The sequence below is a fragment of the Notechis scutatus genome, chromosome 2 (assembly GCF_049901735.1).
Source record: "Notechis scutatus isolate UNSWTSFEM ecotype Mainland chromosome 2, rNotScu1.2, whole genome shotgun sequence".
In the NCBI taxonomy this organism is placed as follows: Eukaryota; Metazoa; Chordata; class Lepidosauria; order Squamata; family Elapidae; genus Notechis; species Notechis scutatus.
Genome location: NC_142010.1, coordinates 139075802 through 139093654, shown reverse-complemented (window position 1 = coordinate 139093654; position 17853 = coordinate 139075802). Strand labels below are relative to the sequence as shown.

The window sequence follows — 17853 nt, the reverse complement described above, 5'->3', positions numbered from 1 at the left end:
CCACAATTGGTTCCTGCTTATGCTTTGCCAGCCTTTGTTAGATGTGCAATTATGATACACTGAGAAGCAAGCTTTGAATAGGGCTAAAGATTAAGCTGCAAATATGCATCCTCAACCCCCTCCCCATTGTGTGTGGTAGCACAGAAATATGTCTATTAATAGAGAGAAACTTTCCCTGGGACTTTTAATATTTTAAATTGGTAAATTTCAATGAATCATTTAAACTGATCCATTTGCTGCTTATATTTTATATATGTATACTATATTATTTTTATTATATACCATGAGGTGGTTGTTTTGTGTGCCCCCAAGTTATTATTGTCTGCTCATGACTGCCTTGACCAGACCCCACAGTTTTCTTGGCAAGGTTTTTTCTGAAGTGGTTTGCTCTTCCCTCTTTCCTAGAGAATGAATGACTGGCCCAAGGTCACCCAACTGGCTTTATGCCTAAAATGGGACTAGAACTCCCAGTCTCCCAGTTTTAGTCTGATACCTTTAACCACTATACCAAACTAGCTTCCATCCTGTAAGTTTAGGATCCTGGAAAAGTCTATTTTGAAGAATTTATTATGTTTCTATACAGCCTTTCTTTTGCAAATTTGAGACAGTATTCTTAGGTCCAGTTTCTTTCCATGATTGGCTGAAGAATATGCTTGACCAGGGGAGACATGATAGCAGTCTTCCAATATTTGAGGGGCTGCCACAGAAAGGAAGAGGTCAAGCTATTTTCTAAAGCGCCTGTAGGCCAGACAAGGAATAATGGATGGAAACTGAACAAGGAGAGATTTAACCTGGAAATAAGGAGAAACTTTCTGACAGTGAGAACAATCAACCAATGGAACAGCTTGCCCTCGGAAGTTGTGGGAGCGCCATCAGTTGAGACTTTCAAGAAGAGATTGGACTGCCATTTGTCAGAAATGGTGTAGGGTCTCCCGCTTGGGCGGGGGGTTGGACTAGATGACCTACAAGGTCCCTTCCGACTCTGATTTTCTGTTATCTGACCACAAATCACATAGTGAGCTTTCATGGCTAAGAGTGAACTTGAACTTGAACCTGGTCTGACAGGTTAAACTCTACAAATTTGCTCTTGCTCTAGGAGAAAATGACTGGCCCACCATCCCTCATGATATTCCATGGTTGAGTGAGGGATTAAAAGATGAGTTCCTGGCTCCCAGCCTAGCATTTTAACTACTACACCACACAGGATGGCATTTAAACAAAAATAAAAACAGTATTAAGTGAAAAGATTAATTTGTTTTATATTGAGAGCATCACACTGCTGATTTAAGCTGTTACTCATCAGCACACTTCCAATTTTTGAAGAAAGAACAAAGCAATTTAAAGCCTTAGTTTGGGATGAATAAAAGAAAATGGGCAAGTTTCCCAGTGTAATATTTTCATATAAAAAGGTAACTCCCAACTACATTTTATATACTGATAAACAAGCATAACATCGGGAACTGGTAAATGTTGTCAGTTGTAACTTGGCTACTTCTTTTGTGGCTTAGTATATTTTGTGAACTATTTGATTTTTATGTGTTATATCAACCCATAAAATGGGTAAATTGATTAACCAAATTAAGCACTTTATTCTGAGTCATCATGTGAACATCATAACAGATGTGGACTAGAGCCAAATCCAACATTGGACCAAACCTCTTGATCCAAATCCAATACTCAATTATTACAACATAATCCAGTGTATGGTTAATTTGAAAGCAAATCCATTTACTTTCTCCCAGATTAATGTATTTAGATTTGCACCTAATTTCCCTCTTATATAACAGTTCAATTGTTAGGCTAATTTGCTAATGCTTAGAAAGGAACATTTTTAATTAGCAGTGGTAAAGGTTAGTTGGAACTACAATTTAAGGGTACATTGATTTATACTTTGAGACTATTTTGATTGCAATGAAAACAATGCAGCCTACAATAAATAAAAATGGCCATAATTTCAAAAATAAAGCAGTAGTGTTTTTTGTTAATTTAGCATAATATTTTGTTGTTTTAGAAAGATACTGACATGACCGTTTGGGGTATATATGTACAATTATTTCACTGTTATAAATCCAAAGTTATAAATTAGAGAGTTAAAAGATAGGGGGTAAACAGTTCATCTTAAGCTTGCTAACTCAAAAGTAAGCCTTTATACATATTTTGAAATAAAGTCAGGGTTATTTCAAAATATGTATAAATAGAATTTCGCAACCTTCAGCTTAAATACAAGAACTGGAGAAAGAGTTTTTGTGTTTACATATTACATGCAAGAGGAATGTGCGACTTCAGTAAGCCTTTGGAGAAGAGATAATGCCAGCAGCTGCAAGCAGCACTGAACTCAGTTTTCTTTTATAGATAGTCTTTGACTTACGACCATAATTGAGACAGGAATTATGGTCATAAATCGTGCCAGTCATTAAGCAGGTCATCATATAGCTGACCAGGGGTGGGATTCAAAAATCCAAGCAACCGGTTTGCTGCCTAGTTGCTGGGTGGACGTGGCCATGGTGGGTGTTGCCTACTGGAACTTCCGGGAGGGCCGTTTTTCATCTTCCCAAGGGTCCAGAGGCTTCCCTCAGGCCTCTAGGAGGATGAAAACAGCACACACACCCCAGCTCTGGAGGCCCTCCAGAAGCTGGAAACAGGCCCGTTTCCGGACATCCATACTTCCGGGAGGGCCGTTTTTCACCTTCCCAAGGGTCCAGAGGCTTCCCTTGGGCCTCTAGGAGGGTGAAAACAGCCTCCCCCAGGCTCTGGAGGCCCTCCAGAAGCTGGAAACAGGCCCATTTCCAGACATCCATACTTCCGGGAGGTCCGTTTTCACCTTCCCAAGGGTCCAGAGGCTTCCCTTGGGCCTCTAGGAGGGTGAAAACAGCCTCCCCCAGGCTCTGGAGGCCCTCCAGAAGCTGGAAACAGGCCCGCTTCCGGACATCCATACTTCCGGGAGGGCCGTTTTCATCTTCCCAAGGGTCCAGAGGCTTCCCTTGGGCCTCTAGGAGGGTGAAAACAGCCTCCCCCAGGCTCTGGAGGCCCTCCAGAAGCTGGAAACAGGCCCATTTCCAGACATCCATCCTTCCGGGAGGGCCGTTTTTCATCTTCCCAAGGGTCCAGAGGCTTCCCTCAGGCCTCTAGGAGGGCAAAAACAGCCTCCCCCAGGCTCTGGAGACCCTCCGGAAGCCGGAAACAAGCCTGTTTCCGGCTTCCGGTACTTCTGGAAGGCCCTTTTTTCCCCCTCCAAGAGCCTCTGTGCAGACCCTGCACTTACCTGTATTGAAAATGGGCCATGTGGAGACTCCTGGGAGGGATGGGACAGGGTGGGCCGGGTCGGTTCAAATACCGGTTCAGTGAACCAAATGCAAATTTAACATCCGGTTCGCCGGAACCGGTCTGAACCAATAGAATCCCACCCCTGTGGCTGACCCAATTTTACAACGTTTTTTCAGTGGTCCTAAAGCAAATCACCATGGTCATTAAGTAAAATCCATTATCTGCAATGGGAGTTTTTTGCCAGAAACTGGAAGCAAATACTGGTTTTCGGCAAAAAAAAATGGCATAAATCATGGTCACATACACTGCAAATGGTCGTAAAGGTGAACAGGTTGCCAAGCACCGAAAAGTGCAATCATGTGATCAGGGAAGCAGCAGAACTTCAAATCCGTCATAAGTACCTTTTAGGGGACTTGTTGTAACTTCAAACAGTCGCAACCAGCCGTAAATCAAGAACCATCTACAGGTGAAAGTCGAAAAATTAGAATATCGTGCAAAAGTTCATTTATTTCAGTAATGCAACTTGAAAGGTGAACCTAATATATGAGATAGACTCATTACATGCAAAGCAAGATAGTTCAAGCCGTGATTTGTCATAATTGAGATGATTATGGCTTACAGCTCATGAAAACCCCAAATCCACAATCTCAGAAAATTAGAATATTATATGCAATCAATAAAACAAGGATTGTACATGGAACAATATCGGAGCTCTGAAAAATATAAGCATGCATATGTACTCAGTACTTGGTTTGGGCCCCTTTTGCAGCAATTACTGCCTCAATGCGGCGTGGCATGGAAGCTATCAGCCTGTGGCACTGCTGAGGTGTTATGGAAGACAAGGGTGCTTCAATAGCGGCCTTCAGCTCTTCTGCATTGTTCGGTCTCATGTCTCTCATCTTTCTCTTGGCAATGCCCCATAGATTCTCTATGGGGCTCTAGTCAGGCAAGTTTGCTGGCCAATCAAGCACAGTAATCCCACAGTCATTGAACCAGGTTTTGGTGCTTTTGGCAGTGTGGGCAGGTGCCAAGTCTTGCTGGAAAATGAAGTCAGCATCCCCATAAAGCTCATCTGCAGAAGGAAGCATGAAGTGCTCCAAAATCTCCTGGTAGACGGCTGCGTTGACCCTGGACTTAATGAAGCACAGTGGACCAACACCAGCAGATGACATGGCTCCCCAAATCAACACAGACTGTGGAAACTTCACTCTGGACTTCAAGCATCTTGCAGTATGTGCCTCTCCATTCTTCCTCCAGACTCTGGGTCCTTGGTTTCCAAATGAGATGTAAAAGTTGCTCTCATCAGAAAAGAGGACTTTGGACCACTGAGCAACAGACCAGTTCTGTTTTTCTTTAGCCCAGGTAAGACGCTTCTGACATTGTTTGTTGTTCAGGAGTGACTTGACAAGAGGAATACGACATTTGAAGCCCATGTCCAGGATCCGTCTGTGTGTGGTGGCTCTTGATGCACTGACTCCAGCCTCAGTCCACTCCTTGTGAAAGTCCCCAACACTTTTGAATGGACTTTTCCTGACAATCCTCTCCAGGTTGCGGTCATCCCTGCTGCTTGTGCACCTTTTTCTTCCACACTTTTCCTTCCACATAATTTTTTATTAATGTGCCTTGATACAGCACTTTGGGAACATCCAACTTCTTTTGCAATTACCTTTTGGGGCTTTCCCTCCATATGGAGGGTGTCAATGATGGTTTTCTGCACAACTGTCAGGGCAGCAGTCTTTCTCATGATTGTGATTCCTACTGAACCAGACTGAGAGACCATTTAAAGGCTCAGGAATCCTTTGCAGGTGTATGGCTTAATTAGCTGATCAGAGTAGGACACTTTGAGCCTAGAATATTGAACCTTTTCACAATATTCTAATTTTCTGAGATTGTGGATTTAGGGTTTTCATGAGCTGTAAGCCATAATCATCTCAATTATGACACATCACGGGTTGAACTATCTTGCTTTGCATGTAATGAGTCTATCTCATATATTAGGTTCACCTTTTAAGTTGCATTACTGAAATAAATGAACTTTTGCACGATATTCTAATTTTTCGAGTTTCATCTGTATATATGCATATGGGCGCTTCCTGTTGGTACCTTCGTTTCTCCCAGTGGCTCACCAAAATGAGCAGAGCTTTCTCTCTTGGTCTTCTGCCTGCACTGAGTTCTTATACATTTTCTGTTCATTCCTATTGTGCGCTTTCAATTGTATTTTGTGGCACACTTTGCATAACTTTACAGATGCAATTCCCAATACTATTTTTAATCTACAAAGTCATCTATCGCTTGTTCTCTAGTTGTTGGCTGAGCTGCTTACTCTGTACAGAAATGGCTGCCTGTTCCTCCCAGTGCACTCATCTCACCAACATTTTTTAACGGTCCTCTGCTCCGGGCTTTTTAAGTCAAAGGGGAGTGGGTTCATGGGCTATGTTTTTCAGCTATGGCCCTCGAACTAAGGAATACCCTCTTTTTGGTACCCTCAGTATTGGCTTTCCAGATTTAAAGACTGAATTGTTCTGGAAGGCATTTAGTGAACAAATGATCACTATTGTGCTAACTCTATTAGTGTACTTTTAGCCAATTAATTATTTTAGTGCTGTGTCCTTTTGCTGCTCATGCTTTCATAATGTAAATCACTGGAAGTGTTATAAAATTATAATGAATAAATTGCACTTTTGCGGTGTGGCTCCTTTTACTATGTGGTTGGGATTGAAAATATATAATGACATTAAAAAGTGAGTAGAACATCTGTAAAGCTGCCTGTTAACTATTTTGCGTAACATCTGTCAAAGAGTTCCTAGATCACAAACACATTTCTGTTTGCTGTTTAAATATAAAATTAAGTTCTTGAGATGCTGAATTCAGTATTATATGCCACACTCTGAACCTGAATCGATGGATGTGATCCTGCTAGATAATTCCCCATTGTTGTCTAATATATCTCTGCTATATTGCTATATGCAAAATAGCTTCTTTTTACAAATAACAGGTTTAAATGTTTTTAGTCTGATAAACAGGGTCTGAGCTATATCTACTGTAGTAGTTTTCATTTGATACTGATGAAATTGGAGTTAGGAATACGGATCAACTCCCACATAAATCCACCAAAAGAAACTATCACAGCACTAAACATGGGTGTTCAGTGTCAGGATGTACTTGGTTTCCGTTTCAACATTTTATGTCTTTTTGAAGTCTGAGTGTTTTGAAGTAGGATATTTCAATTAGCCTCAACTCTATTCTGGAACATCATTAAGCAATTACAATTGCAGCTATATCAACTGTAAGGTTTACAGCATAGGACAAATGAATGCAAGAAGTTTTAAAAACCATCAATATATTCTAAGGATTATATAAAATATGATTAAGACACTAGGAGAGTAAAAACATTTTTATTAGGTACCAAAAAGAGTAAAATGCTTAGAGAAGGTGATTTACCATGAGAAAATACTGTATTTCATAAAAATCAGTATCATAGTAACTAGTCTGTTCTTCTGAGCTGATAGAACCTCCGGTTGAACTTAAAATGTGAAGAAGATAACAATTCTTCAGATATGATTCCAAAAAAGATGGACACGGCTGTTTTAAAGAATTGCAGGCAAGTGCTACATTCATGGTCTTATGCATAGCAAAGCCACTTTGGGACTCAGATCTGAAATGTTGCATGGCCCTAATTGGAAGATACATATGTATGTGTGACTGGTCCATTGTTTGCAAGAGCATTATAGGACAAAAATAGGACTTTGAAATGTATACTAGAAAGTTATGCTCTCAGTTAACCTGTAATAGGCATATGAATGTTCTTATTATCACAGCTATTAATCAGTGGTGGGATTCAAATTTTTTTACTACCGGTTCTGTGGGCGTGGCTTGGTGGGCGTGGCAGGGGAAGGATACTATAAAATCTCCAGTCAGAGGTGGTATTTGCCGGTTCTCTGAACTGCTCAAAATTTCCGCTACTGGTTCTCCAGAACTGGTCAGAACCTGCTGAATACCACCTCTGCTATTAATGATGAAGACAAACATTTGATGCAATGGTAGTGAAAATAATGCATTGCCTGAAGAAACCCTGTCCTTCCTCAATCAAACAGGCCTTCGATATCTCCATGATTTCCAAAGGGACTGAATGTTTCTCTCTATTTTCTCTATTCCTTGTTCCATTTGCAACCATTCAGCAGCACCATCGTCATTCGTCTTCCCATGCTATGTGACAGGAACATTGCTGCGCACTTATTAAAGGTAGTCCTCAACTTACAATCATTCATTTAGTGACTGTTGAAGTTACTGAAAAAAAGTGACTAACAATTGTTTTTTGTATTTATGACTGTTATAGCATTCCAGGGGTGGGATTCAACCGGTGTTACTACCAGTTAGGTGACTACGTTTTGCTGCGCGTGCGTGTAAAAAAACATCAGCTGTGCTGCCTGGGCAGCTGAAAAGCACTACGCGTGGGTGCACAGTGTTTGAAAAGCCCTTTTTTTCCCCCTGCTTTTTCAACCTCAGCTGTGCTGTGCAAAGCAGCTGAGGTTGAAAAAGCAGGAAATAAAGGAGAAGTAAGAGCCTGGGTGGGCCAAACAGCAGCAAACACAGAACCAGTTCAGGGTCTGTTGCTCTTCAGAGCTACTGGTTCTTTAGAACGGGGCAGAACCAGTAGCATCCCACCCCTGTAGCATTCCCATGATCACGTGATCAGAATTTAGACACTTTGCAATTGCTATGCAGCATCCCAGGGTCATGTGATCGCCATTTGCAAGCTTCCCAGCTGGCTTCTGGCAAGCAAAGTCAATGGAGAAGCCAAATTCACTTAACAACTGTGTGATTCACTTAACAACTGCAATGATTTGCTTAACATGACAAAAAAGATTACAAAATTGAGTGTGACTTACTTAACAGCTGTCTTGCTTAGTAACAGAAATTCTGGTCCCAATTATGGCTGTATATAGCTTAGGCCAGTGTAATCTGTGTTTGATAGATTGTCTTACTGGAGTTGTATGAATGAGATTATCATTGTAGGTAAATTGCCAATCTGCAATTAATCATTTCTGAAAAATTATATTCATGTATTGGCCCTAACCCTTTCTTTTCAGAACTTGTTCCTATAGAGTGAACAACTATAGTCACCATGATGGTAATTTTCCTTGCTTGTAGAAGAAAATTTTGAATTTCACCTCTGGCTGTCATACCACAAGGTGAGATTTGTGAAACAGCTAGAGTGAAATGCAAAGCTACTTGAATTTCAAGTTTTTTCACATTTTTCTTCCTGGCTTTGAAATGGGGACCTTTTCCATGATTTAAGACATGAATTTTTCCAGTTATGTAGCCATGATGCAGTCTACCACAAAATACAGATTCTAAATTAACTACCGTGTTTCTCATATAATAAGGTCGGGTCTTTTTTTTTTTTTTGAGCCCTGAAAAAATGGCTAGGCCGTCTTTTCAGGGGCGACTTAATTCCCCCCTTGCATCTTCGGGCGGGTGGCAATGGCTTGGATGTTGACCTCGGCGTTGGTGGGGCACTTCGTATCGGGATCAACGCAGGCAGCACCATATCCGGGTGTTCAACAAAAGTACTTCCTAACGGCAAGCCCTCCCACCATTCCCCCCCATTTTGCATGTTTTAATTTGGGGGAGGGGCTTAATTTCATTTCATGCCTATAAAACATGCTGGGACTTCCTATTGGGGGAGGCCATATTGTTGGAGAAACAGGGTACTTAACAGAATAACGGAGTTGGAAGGAACCTTAGAGGTCTTCTGGTCCAACCCCCTGCACAAGCAGGAGACCCTATACCATTTTGGATCAATGGGTGTCCAATCTCGTTTGAAAAACCTCCAGTGACAGAGCATTCACAACTTCTGAAGGCAAGCTCTTCCACTGGTTCCACTTAACTGAAACTGATAAGGAAAATGTAAAATTGAGAACAGGTTTTATGTGGTGTGCAGTCATTAATTATATTAATGGGAATTATCTCATAAGAATATATAGCATTCACTTTGTGATAGTTAGATTACTTTGTGATCCTTATACCATAGGAAAAAAAGATCCCTAGGCAAATAAGGCTGGCAGCTCACCTCAGAAAAGGTGACAAAGGAAAACTATGGTATCAGCAAGTGCCCAAACTTTGTAGCTAATTTAACCCAAGAAAACTTTTTAAAAATGTCTGGACAGGCAGAAAAATAGAGTTATCTATTCTTTGGGATCCAATCCTATGGTTTTCACTTTAACTGCTATATAGTCCCTGCTTAAGATATCTGCAGCTTCTCTCTTAAGATTGTTAAAAATGTGTTTTCCCTTTTTACCATGGCAGGACTTTGGGTGTTTTACATGAAACCTTGATAATTCCAAAATGCATTCGCACATCCTACCTATTAATTTCTTAGCAGTAGGAACTAGAGTAGATGAAGTTCTGGTCCAATCTGTCAAGGTTTTCCCTATCTGTTTAACTCTACAGATAGTCCTTAAGTTATGACCACCCTTTTTCCGTTGCCAAATAAGGCAATTATTAAGTGAATCACACCCAATTTTATGACCTTTTCTTGCCATGGTTATTAAGTAAATCACTGCACTGCACTGACAAGTAAATCAATTAAGTGAATTGTGTTGATATTAAGCAAGTTTATCTTCTCCCATTGACTTTACTTGTTGGGAGCTGGCTGGGAAGGTGTGAAATAATCACATGACCTCAGGACACTGCAATCATAAATACATGCTCATTGCCAAGTGCTCAAATTTTGATGCTGTGGTGATTGTGTGAAGAACAGCCCTAAGTCACTTTTTCCAGTGTTGTTGTAACTTTGAACAGTCACTAAACAAATGTTTATAAGTTGAGAATTACCTGTACATGTGCTATAACAGTGCTGAGGATGTAACATGACAAGTGGTAATGGTTATAGATATAGACAACTTTTTTACATGTTGCTTGCCCCTTTGTTGAAAGAGGCATTGATCTGCAAGCTATGCTCTTCAGTGTTTAATTTCAATTCATTAACCTACTTTATGGTTAATTCAGTGCAAAAACAAAGTCAAGCGATACTTCTTGTAATAACCTACTTTATGGTTAATTCAGTGCAAAAACAAAGGCAAGTGATACTTCTTGTAACAACATGTTTTCTGTGGTGGCACAGTGGTTATAACGCAATACTGCAGGCTAATTCTGCTGACTACCAACTGCCAGCAATTCGGCAGTTTGAGTATCACCAGGTTCAAGGTTGACTCAGCCTTCCATCCTTCCGAGGTGGGTAAAATGAAGACCCAGATTATTGGGGGCAATAGTCTGACTCTGTAAACCGCTTAGAGAGGGCTGTAAAGCACTGTGAAGCGGTATGTAAGTAAGCGCTATTGCTAGCTGGAAAGATTAATTATTAATTGAACTGTCTGTAATTATTTTTTCATAGAGTGAATTTCATTGGATGTAATCTATATTTTTGCCAAACCTCTTTTGTCACCCTATTGGTTGAAAGTATACTTAAGAATGTAAGGTATAGATAAGTGAAGCAACAAAGAGATGAAAGAAAAAGCAATGTATTGAACACAATTAGGGAACTTCTATAGAAATAGGTGCAAGTTGTACATTTTATTCTTGTGCAGCTCCCATTCAGTGTGCCTTGCACCTTGCCCAGAACCTTGTGCCAAAAGACTCTTCAATGCCCCATAGAGACTAGATTACAATGGTCTACATTTAGCAATGTCCTCAAATTCAAAATGGATTCTTGTGTCACAATCACTATTGTGATTATAATAAGAAGGTAACGTATCTTTGCAACTCATCTTTTCAGACCGGTTTCTTTGGACAACTTTGACTCAGCTATTTGAAAAGGTCAACATATGAAGAAGCAGAAAAAATATACAGTACATAACATGATCATGAAAATAGAAAGGAAGACTAATTCTTTTCAGAAGTGGCTCTTTCCCTGAGCTAGTATATCTCATTAAAGGAGATTTGTCATATGAAGCTATATCAGAATAACAGAGTTGTAGGGGACCTTGGAGGTCTTCTAGTCCAACCCCCAGCTCAATCAGGAGATCCTATACCATTCCAGACAAGGGGCTGTCCAGTCTTTTTTTAAAAAGCCTTCAGCCTACAACTTCTGTGTTGTACAACAGTGTTGTATTATATACATCAGTGTTGTACATTTTTGTACATTCAGTGTTGTAATTTCTGGGTTGTACATCTGTGTTGCAGCAATAATATATATCATTTTAAGGATAATGGTGTGACTTTTTCATACATATAGTTTATAATTCATATTATAATATAATTATAATTTTACCGTGAAACCCATCCATGCCAATAACTAAAGAATTGTCTCAGTGGCAAATATTATAACTCTGTTGCCTTCACATTTTTGTTGCACTAAAACCCATCTCCATAGAAAAATGTTTAAATTCTGTTTTTCTTGTTCTGAGGACAAATGGGCAAATGTTCATACCGGTAGTAGTCCAATGATTAGGAGGTTCCATGATCTCTTATAAAAGTATTTCATTATTGTAGAAAGGAAGGGTTGTTGTTTTCTTCTTCTAATGAGCAAAATACTTATTATTCTTGAGAAAATAGTCCACTGTTTCTATAAGTAGGATGGAGTTTATGGATCAGTTTATGGATATGCCTGTATTTCTTCTGCCCCAATTGATAGCATTCCTAAATTTCCTTTTGCCTTTTTTGCTTTTTCTCTCTTTTCCCACCCCTAGGAAGAAGGACAGCATGGCTCCAGTTCCCTGGCTATGTTGATGGGAACTTGGGATAAATTTGGAAATTCTAATCCAGTTCAAGAATCAGCCTCTCCCAGAAGCACTGAGAACAATTTGGGAAGAAAACCTTACTTTTGGGGAGTAGAGTCTCTTGCTCCAAAACTCTGGAGCACTGAAGGCATGGGAGATTCCTATGCAGCCACTTTCCCCAATGGGAATGGATTGATGTCTCCCTCAGCAAGCCCACAAGCGTCCACTACTTACAGCAATGATTACAGTCCTTTCCCCCATTCCTTCCCAGCCTCACCCACAACTCAAGACCCTTCTTCGTTGCTGGTGCCTAAGGGGCATCCATCCCCTGATTGTCTCCCCAGTGTCTATACCTCCTTGGACATGGCACACCCTTATGGCTCCTGGTACAAAGCTGGCATCCACCCAGGCATCTCTACCAGTTCTAGCAACCCTACAGCTTCTTGGTGGGATATGCATTCCAACAGCAACTGGTTGAGTTCTCAGCCACAATCAGATGGACTCCAGGGTTCCTTACAGTCCATGCCAAGTCAGGCGCCCATCAGCCCCCAGCTACCCAGTTACACTTCTGAGTTCACAACTTTGAATCCTGCTCCGTACCCTGCAGTAGGCATTACTTCTTCATCACACCTTCTCCCTTCAGGACAACATGTGCTGCCCCAAGAAATGTATAAACCCAAGCCAGTGGCCAATAATTCCCTGATGGAAGGTGGGATTGCCTTGAAGTCTGGAAGAGGGGGCTCCTTTGGCAGCACAGCCGGCAGATCCACTTGTGACTGCCCTAATTGCCAAGAACTAGAGCGGCTTGGGGCCTCGGCAGCCAGCCTGCGGAAGAAGCCGATCCACAGCTGCCATATCCCAGGCTGCGGGAAGGTCTACGGGAAAGCTTCACATCTCAAAGCCCACCTGCGATGGCATACTGGGGAACGTCCTTTTGTCTGCAACTGGCTTTTCTGCGGCAAGCGTTTTACGCGCTCGGATGAGCTGGAACGCCACGTCCGCACCCATACCCGAGAGAAGAAATTTACCTGTTTACTCTGCAACAAGCGCTTCACTCGTAGTGACCATCTCAGCAAGCATCAGAAGACCCATAATGAAATGGGAGTGGGCAAACCCCCAGAAGGTGAAGCTGAGAGAGAAGAGGTTGCTACTGTGGCTAGTTCTCCCAGCGCTGCAGCTCTTCAAGATGGCCTGGCTGGAGAGGAAAAAGATGCCGTCAGCCCTGAGCAAAGCAGTCTCCTGGAAATCTAATGGGTACTGTGTGTGCTCCAGCTTGCTTACTTTGTACCATCTCCACCATTCTTCTTTGAGTGCTTCCTGCTAAATAATTTATTTGTGGATGAAACACAACCGCTGTTGCTGTTAGCTGTTCCTCTAGCTAAGATGGTACCTTATGTAAAGCTTCCCTAACCCCAATCCAGAAGCCAAATTCAGCTGGGACCTCAGAAAGTCTATGACTTTGTGGCTAAAGACTCAGAGGCAAAATCTGAAGCTACATCCTCTATTCTCTATGGTCTTAAGCTGTTAAAACCAAAATGGCTACCCGCTGAGGTCTCTATGTGATCACTTGGATAATGGCCGAAACGTTGAACTCGTAATATCATGTGTAGGACTAGCCAAGTAGCAGGCTGGGCAGGACTGAAATAAATTTTTCTCAGGGTATGTATAGGAATCACTTTCCATCTCATGTAAACCCACTGAACATATGATTCTGAGCACCTCTCCTAACTTCTGGCACCAGTAGGTGATGGGGGCAGAAAGGGGCCTTCTTTGAGATTGGAATACTGTATCTGCACCATTGAACATGCCCTTGTTCCCAGATTCTAGTGCAATCTCTTACTCAGAAGATAATAGTCAAATAGTCATCTAGCAATGAGATGGGCAGCAAGCAGATTTGATAAATATATAAATTAATAAGTTGGTTAGCTTCAGATGCTGAACGAGTGCTTATTATAACTTTAAGAGCTGCAAGAAAAAAGGTTTTACAAGGAATGGCTCTTCAAGTGACATAGCATTGAAGAGAAAAGCCACAGCTGGTAAAACTGTGCCTATTTGTCAAGCTCTTCAAGATTTATAAGCCCTGGCAGGATCCAGATATGGAATTTTATTACTAAGCCTCCACCCTTTCTTTAAATAAACTTGGAAGCTACTGGTTAGAAATTGTTGCTTCAGTAAATATAAAGGGATTTTTTGCTATTAAAATCCCATCCTACGGTATTTAAAATTAAAAGGCTTGGTTCTGGACAGTGGTAGGCCTTAGGTAATAATTTGGAAAGACAAATTAGCAGCCAATTATACAGCCATCCCTCTACCATCAGTATAAACTGGGCTTCTATTTTCCGTTGACCTCTGTCCATATTTTTTTGATGCAAGGATTGTGCAGTTGCTTGGGTCATGCAATGATTCCTCCAAAGAAGATTTTGGCATTTTGTGGGTGTGCCAAAAGCTAATTTGGGCCATATTCAGAATATTAGGGACATGACCTTATACAGTATAAATATTCAACTGAAGTGCAGAAATAGAGAAAATTAGTGTTCATTACTTTACCAAAGTAAAGGAAGTTGAAGAGGAAAACCAATAATTTCATAGGAGAAATAAGAATAGCCCACAAGATGTCCCATATAGGTGCTACAAGGCTGTTTTGAACCTTTCTCTTCCCATATATTTAATCTAGAAATATATTTATCTTTAAATTATGATGAAAAATAAATAGAGGTGAGGAGGTGGCTGGATTCTCCAAAAAGCCTCTAAGCAAAGACATCTATTTTCTGATCAGAATTGTCTCTCTGTTAATTGGGAAAGGGCTTTCCTTGTGCAAAACAGTGCCATCTGCAACTTGCTCTGTTCTTTTTAGTTGTAGCTTCATATTTTGGGGGAGAAATGGAATATTTATCATCTAAAATGCTTTTTGTTTTAAGTTCTGTTCATTTTTGATAGAAAGATTCAGGTGGATTGGGAAACACTCATTAATATTGAATATTTTGAGAAGCAAACTCTCAATATTTGAGTGTTCTCATTTTTGGTAGGGATCTACTCGGTTTAGCAAACCAACTATCAGCAGCTTAAGCGTTAGAGAAGGAAATCCCTGGCACAACCCTCTATTGTTTTGGGGCATTATTCCTTTTCAAAAGTCTAATGTCTGTGGACCTATGTGATTAAATGCTTTCCATGTTGCTTTGATCTGTTTGCTTTTGAGCTCAGGTAAAGGCCACTGGATAAAAGAACAAAACTCACATGGTTAAAAAATATTCTTGTGTCGAGTTCTCCCCTTCCATTTTGCAGTATTCAGGCACACGATTTCTACCGAGTTTCTGTGTGCTGCCCCTGCTTCCAACATCATTAATTGGCTTTGCAAAGGGAACCTCAAATGTGATTACCTCACAACATGGAGAAATTCTAAAGGTTTTGAGAGAGGGGAGTTACTATTAACTAGTTAATACAAAATGTAGTCCAGTACATTGCTTCAGAAGTGCAAATCATCACTCTGTTGTTTGCCTGCTCAGGCAGCTCACGTGGAAACTCAATTTTTGCTTTGGATTTTGCTTATTTTTAATTTAAAAAAAATAAATAAAAATATAAGCTATGTTGTGGGGAGGGGGGGAAAGAATGCTGAAAGAAACTGGATCCTTATGTATGGAAGTACAATCCAATCTGGTGCTACCACATTTCTAATAAAGTGGCACTTTTACTGCCTGCAAAATTACCGCTTTTCTGTAGCCTTTGTAGCTGCTCACAAGCATGCAAGCTGGGGGAAGCTGGGGTCTACATCAACACCCCTCTCCCCAATATTCAAATACACTCACATTTCCCTTCTGCAACTCACAAGAATTGCAGGAGTCAAAAAGTGGGTAAAACAACAAAATATATCCTCCTTCTTCTGCAATGTCCAGTCCATCCATCCAGAACAGGGTTTCTCAAACTTCACAACTCTTAAGTCTGTGAGGACTTCAACTCCCAGAATTCTCCAACCAGGACTTAAATGTTCTTAAGATTGAGAAATGCTGATCCCTAGAGCAGGGGTCTCCAACCTTGGCAACTTTAAGACTTGTGAATTTCAACTCCCAGAATTCCTCAACCAGCCAAGGTTGGAGACTCCTACCCTAGAGTGTCCCCGACTTACTTGAGAAAGGCAAACCTGGACGACCCTTTTAAAGAATGGGCTGATTGAACTGTGGGGTGAGGCAGTTTTGTCTTGTCTTTGTAGTGGTAGCATCTTTGCCCTTGAAGTCGGTTATCTTAGAATTGGCCAGGGAGGCAAGCATTGCCTCTAGGGGTCACCGAGAGGCTGAGTGGGAGTCCCCTGCTTTTAGTTCCCATGGCCAGGGAGGAATTGCACTCCACAGGACAATTGCCACAAGCTGTCCTTCGGGAAATGGTGACTACTGCAGCTCCCAGCCTCCCTCCCAGTTCACCCCTTTGGAACAAAGACCTTCTGTCAGCTGGTCTTTCACAAGAGCACAATAGACTTTTGTGAGGAGACAAACTCTCATCAGAAGGAAGGGCAATTACAGTCAACACCAGCCAGACTGGACTTTAATTCCTTGAGGTTCACTATATTGCCATGGTTCATATTTGAGAATGAGATGCCCCTTGGAAGCTTTCTTCCTGTCTAGGCTTACTCATAATCTCAATACCAGTCTAAGGCAGGTCACAAAATGGCCCCTCCACCCACTTTTAAGAAACCCCAGTTACTGTGCAGATACACCTGTTCCACTGTCTGAGGTAGGCTGCTTCATCTTATCATAAAGCTGGGGCAGCCCCTTTGTTATTTTCTCAAGTATTAAGCCTCTCTGGCTAATAAGCACCCCCAATGCTGGTGGAAGATTGTTTTTCTAGCAGTACAAGAAAGAGCATTGGAATATTGGAAGTGGGGAGTGGAATCTCCTTTAGGAGGGCAGCTAAATGTCACTGGGTAAGTAAGTGCAATGGAAAATCCGTTTTCAAACAGGACATTTTTTTTGAAATATAAAATTCTGGGAACAAACAAGTAGCCTTCGCTTCCTGCCTGTCAGTTTTTCAAAACCTGGCATGCAGGGGTGGGATTCAAATTTTTTAGCAACCAGTTCTGTGGGCGTGGCTTAGGTGGTGGGCGTGGCTTCGTGGTCATATGACTGGGTGGACATGGCTTGGTGGTCATGTTATTGGCTGGGTGTGGCCAACTCAATATCACTCACATCAAGGCATGCATCTCCTCACCTGGCCTCTCATGACTGTGGAGATGCTGCAACAGTCGTAAGTGTGAAAAATGGTCATAAGTCACTTTTTTCAGTGTAACTTTGAATGGTCACTCCACATAAGCAAAATACCAGCAAAGGAGGGGAAAAAACTCCAGAGATGTTCCTGAGACAGGAGGTCTAGTCCTGCCAAGAATGTAATAAGAGTTAATGGAGAGGCAGTTTCTGTAAGCAACACCAGAATGTTTCCTTCCTGCCTTCCTTACAGGATTAGGCCAGTAATTTCTTCTAACAACCGGTTCTCCGAATTGCTTAGAATGTTAACAACTGGTCCTATCGAATAGGTGCGAACTGGTAGAATCCCACCCCTGCTGGCATGTCACAGTTAGCAAGTGAATACTTTGCTTAACTGATTGTTGGCCTTGACCGGCAGGATACTAAGTAAGCAACAACCCACATCGTTCAAAGCTGTTTCAACTATTTGGTATGTTTCTTTGACTTACAAAATAATAAAATACCATTTACAGGTAGTCTTCGACTTACAACAGTTTGTTTAGTGGCTGTTCAAACTTACTACAACATTGAAAGGGACTGTTTTTCACACAACCATTGTAGAGTCCCCGAGGACATGTGATCAAAATTCAGACATTTAATAATTGGTTCATTTCCCAAAGTCAGTGGAAAAGTCCGATTCA

At 41.3% G+C, this 17853-nt stretch overlaps 1 protein-coding gene across 3 annotated transcripts in view; it reads left to right on the top strand.

Annotated features, from left to right (window-relative positions):
• Positions 1–15687, top strand: part of SP7 (Sp7 transcription factor) — a 127701-nt gene extending 112014 nt beyond the window's left edge. For all 3 annotated transcript variants that reach the window (XM_087956375.1, XM_087956374.1, XM_087956376.1), the window contains one exon: positions 11955–15687. In XM_087956375.1, coding sequence (XP_087812501.1) covers positions 11988–13235 — 1248 coding nt within the window. In that variant the 5' untranslated portion in view covers positions 11955–11987 and the 3' untranslated portion in view covers positions 13236–15687. The remainder of the gene's footprint in view (positions 1–11954) is intronic.
• Positions 15688–17853: the final 2166 nt, after the last annotated feature.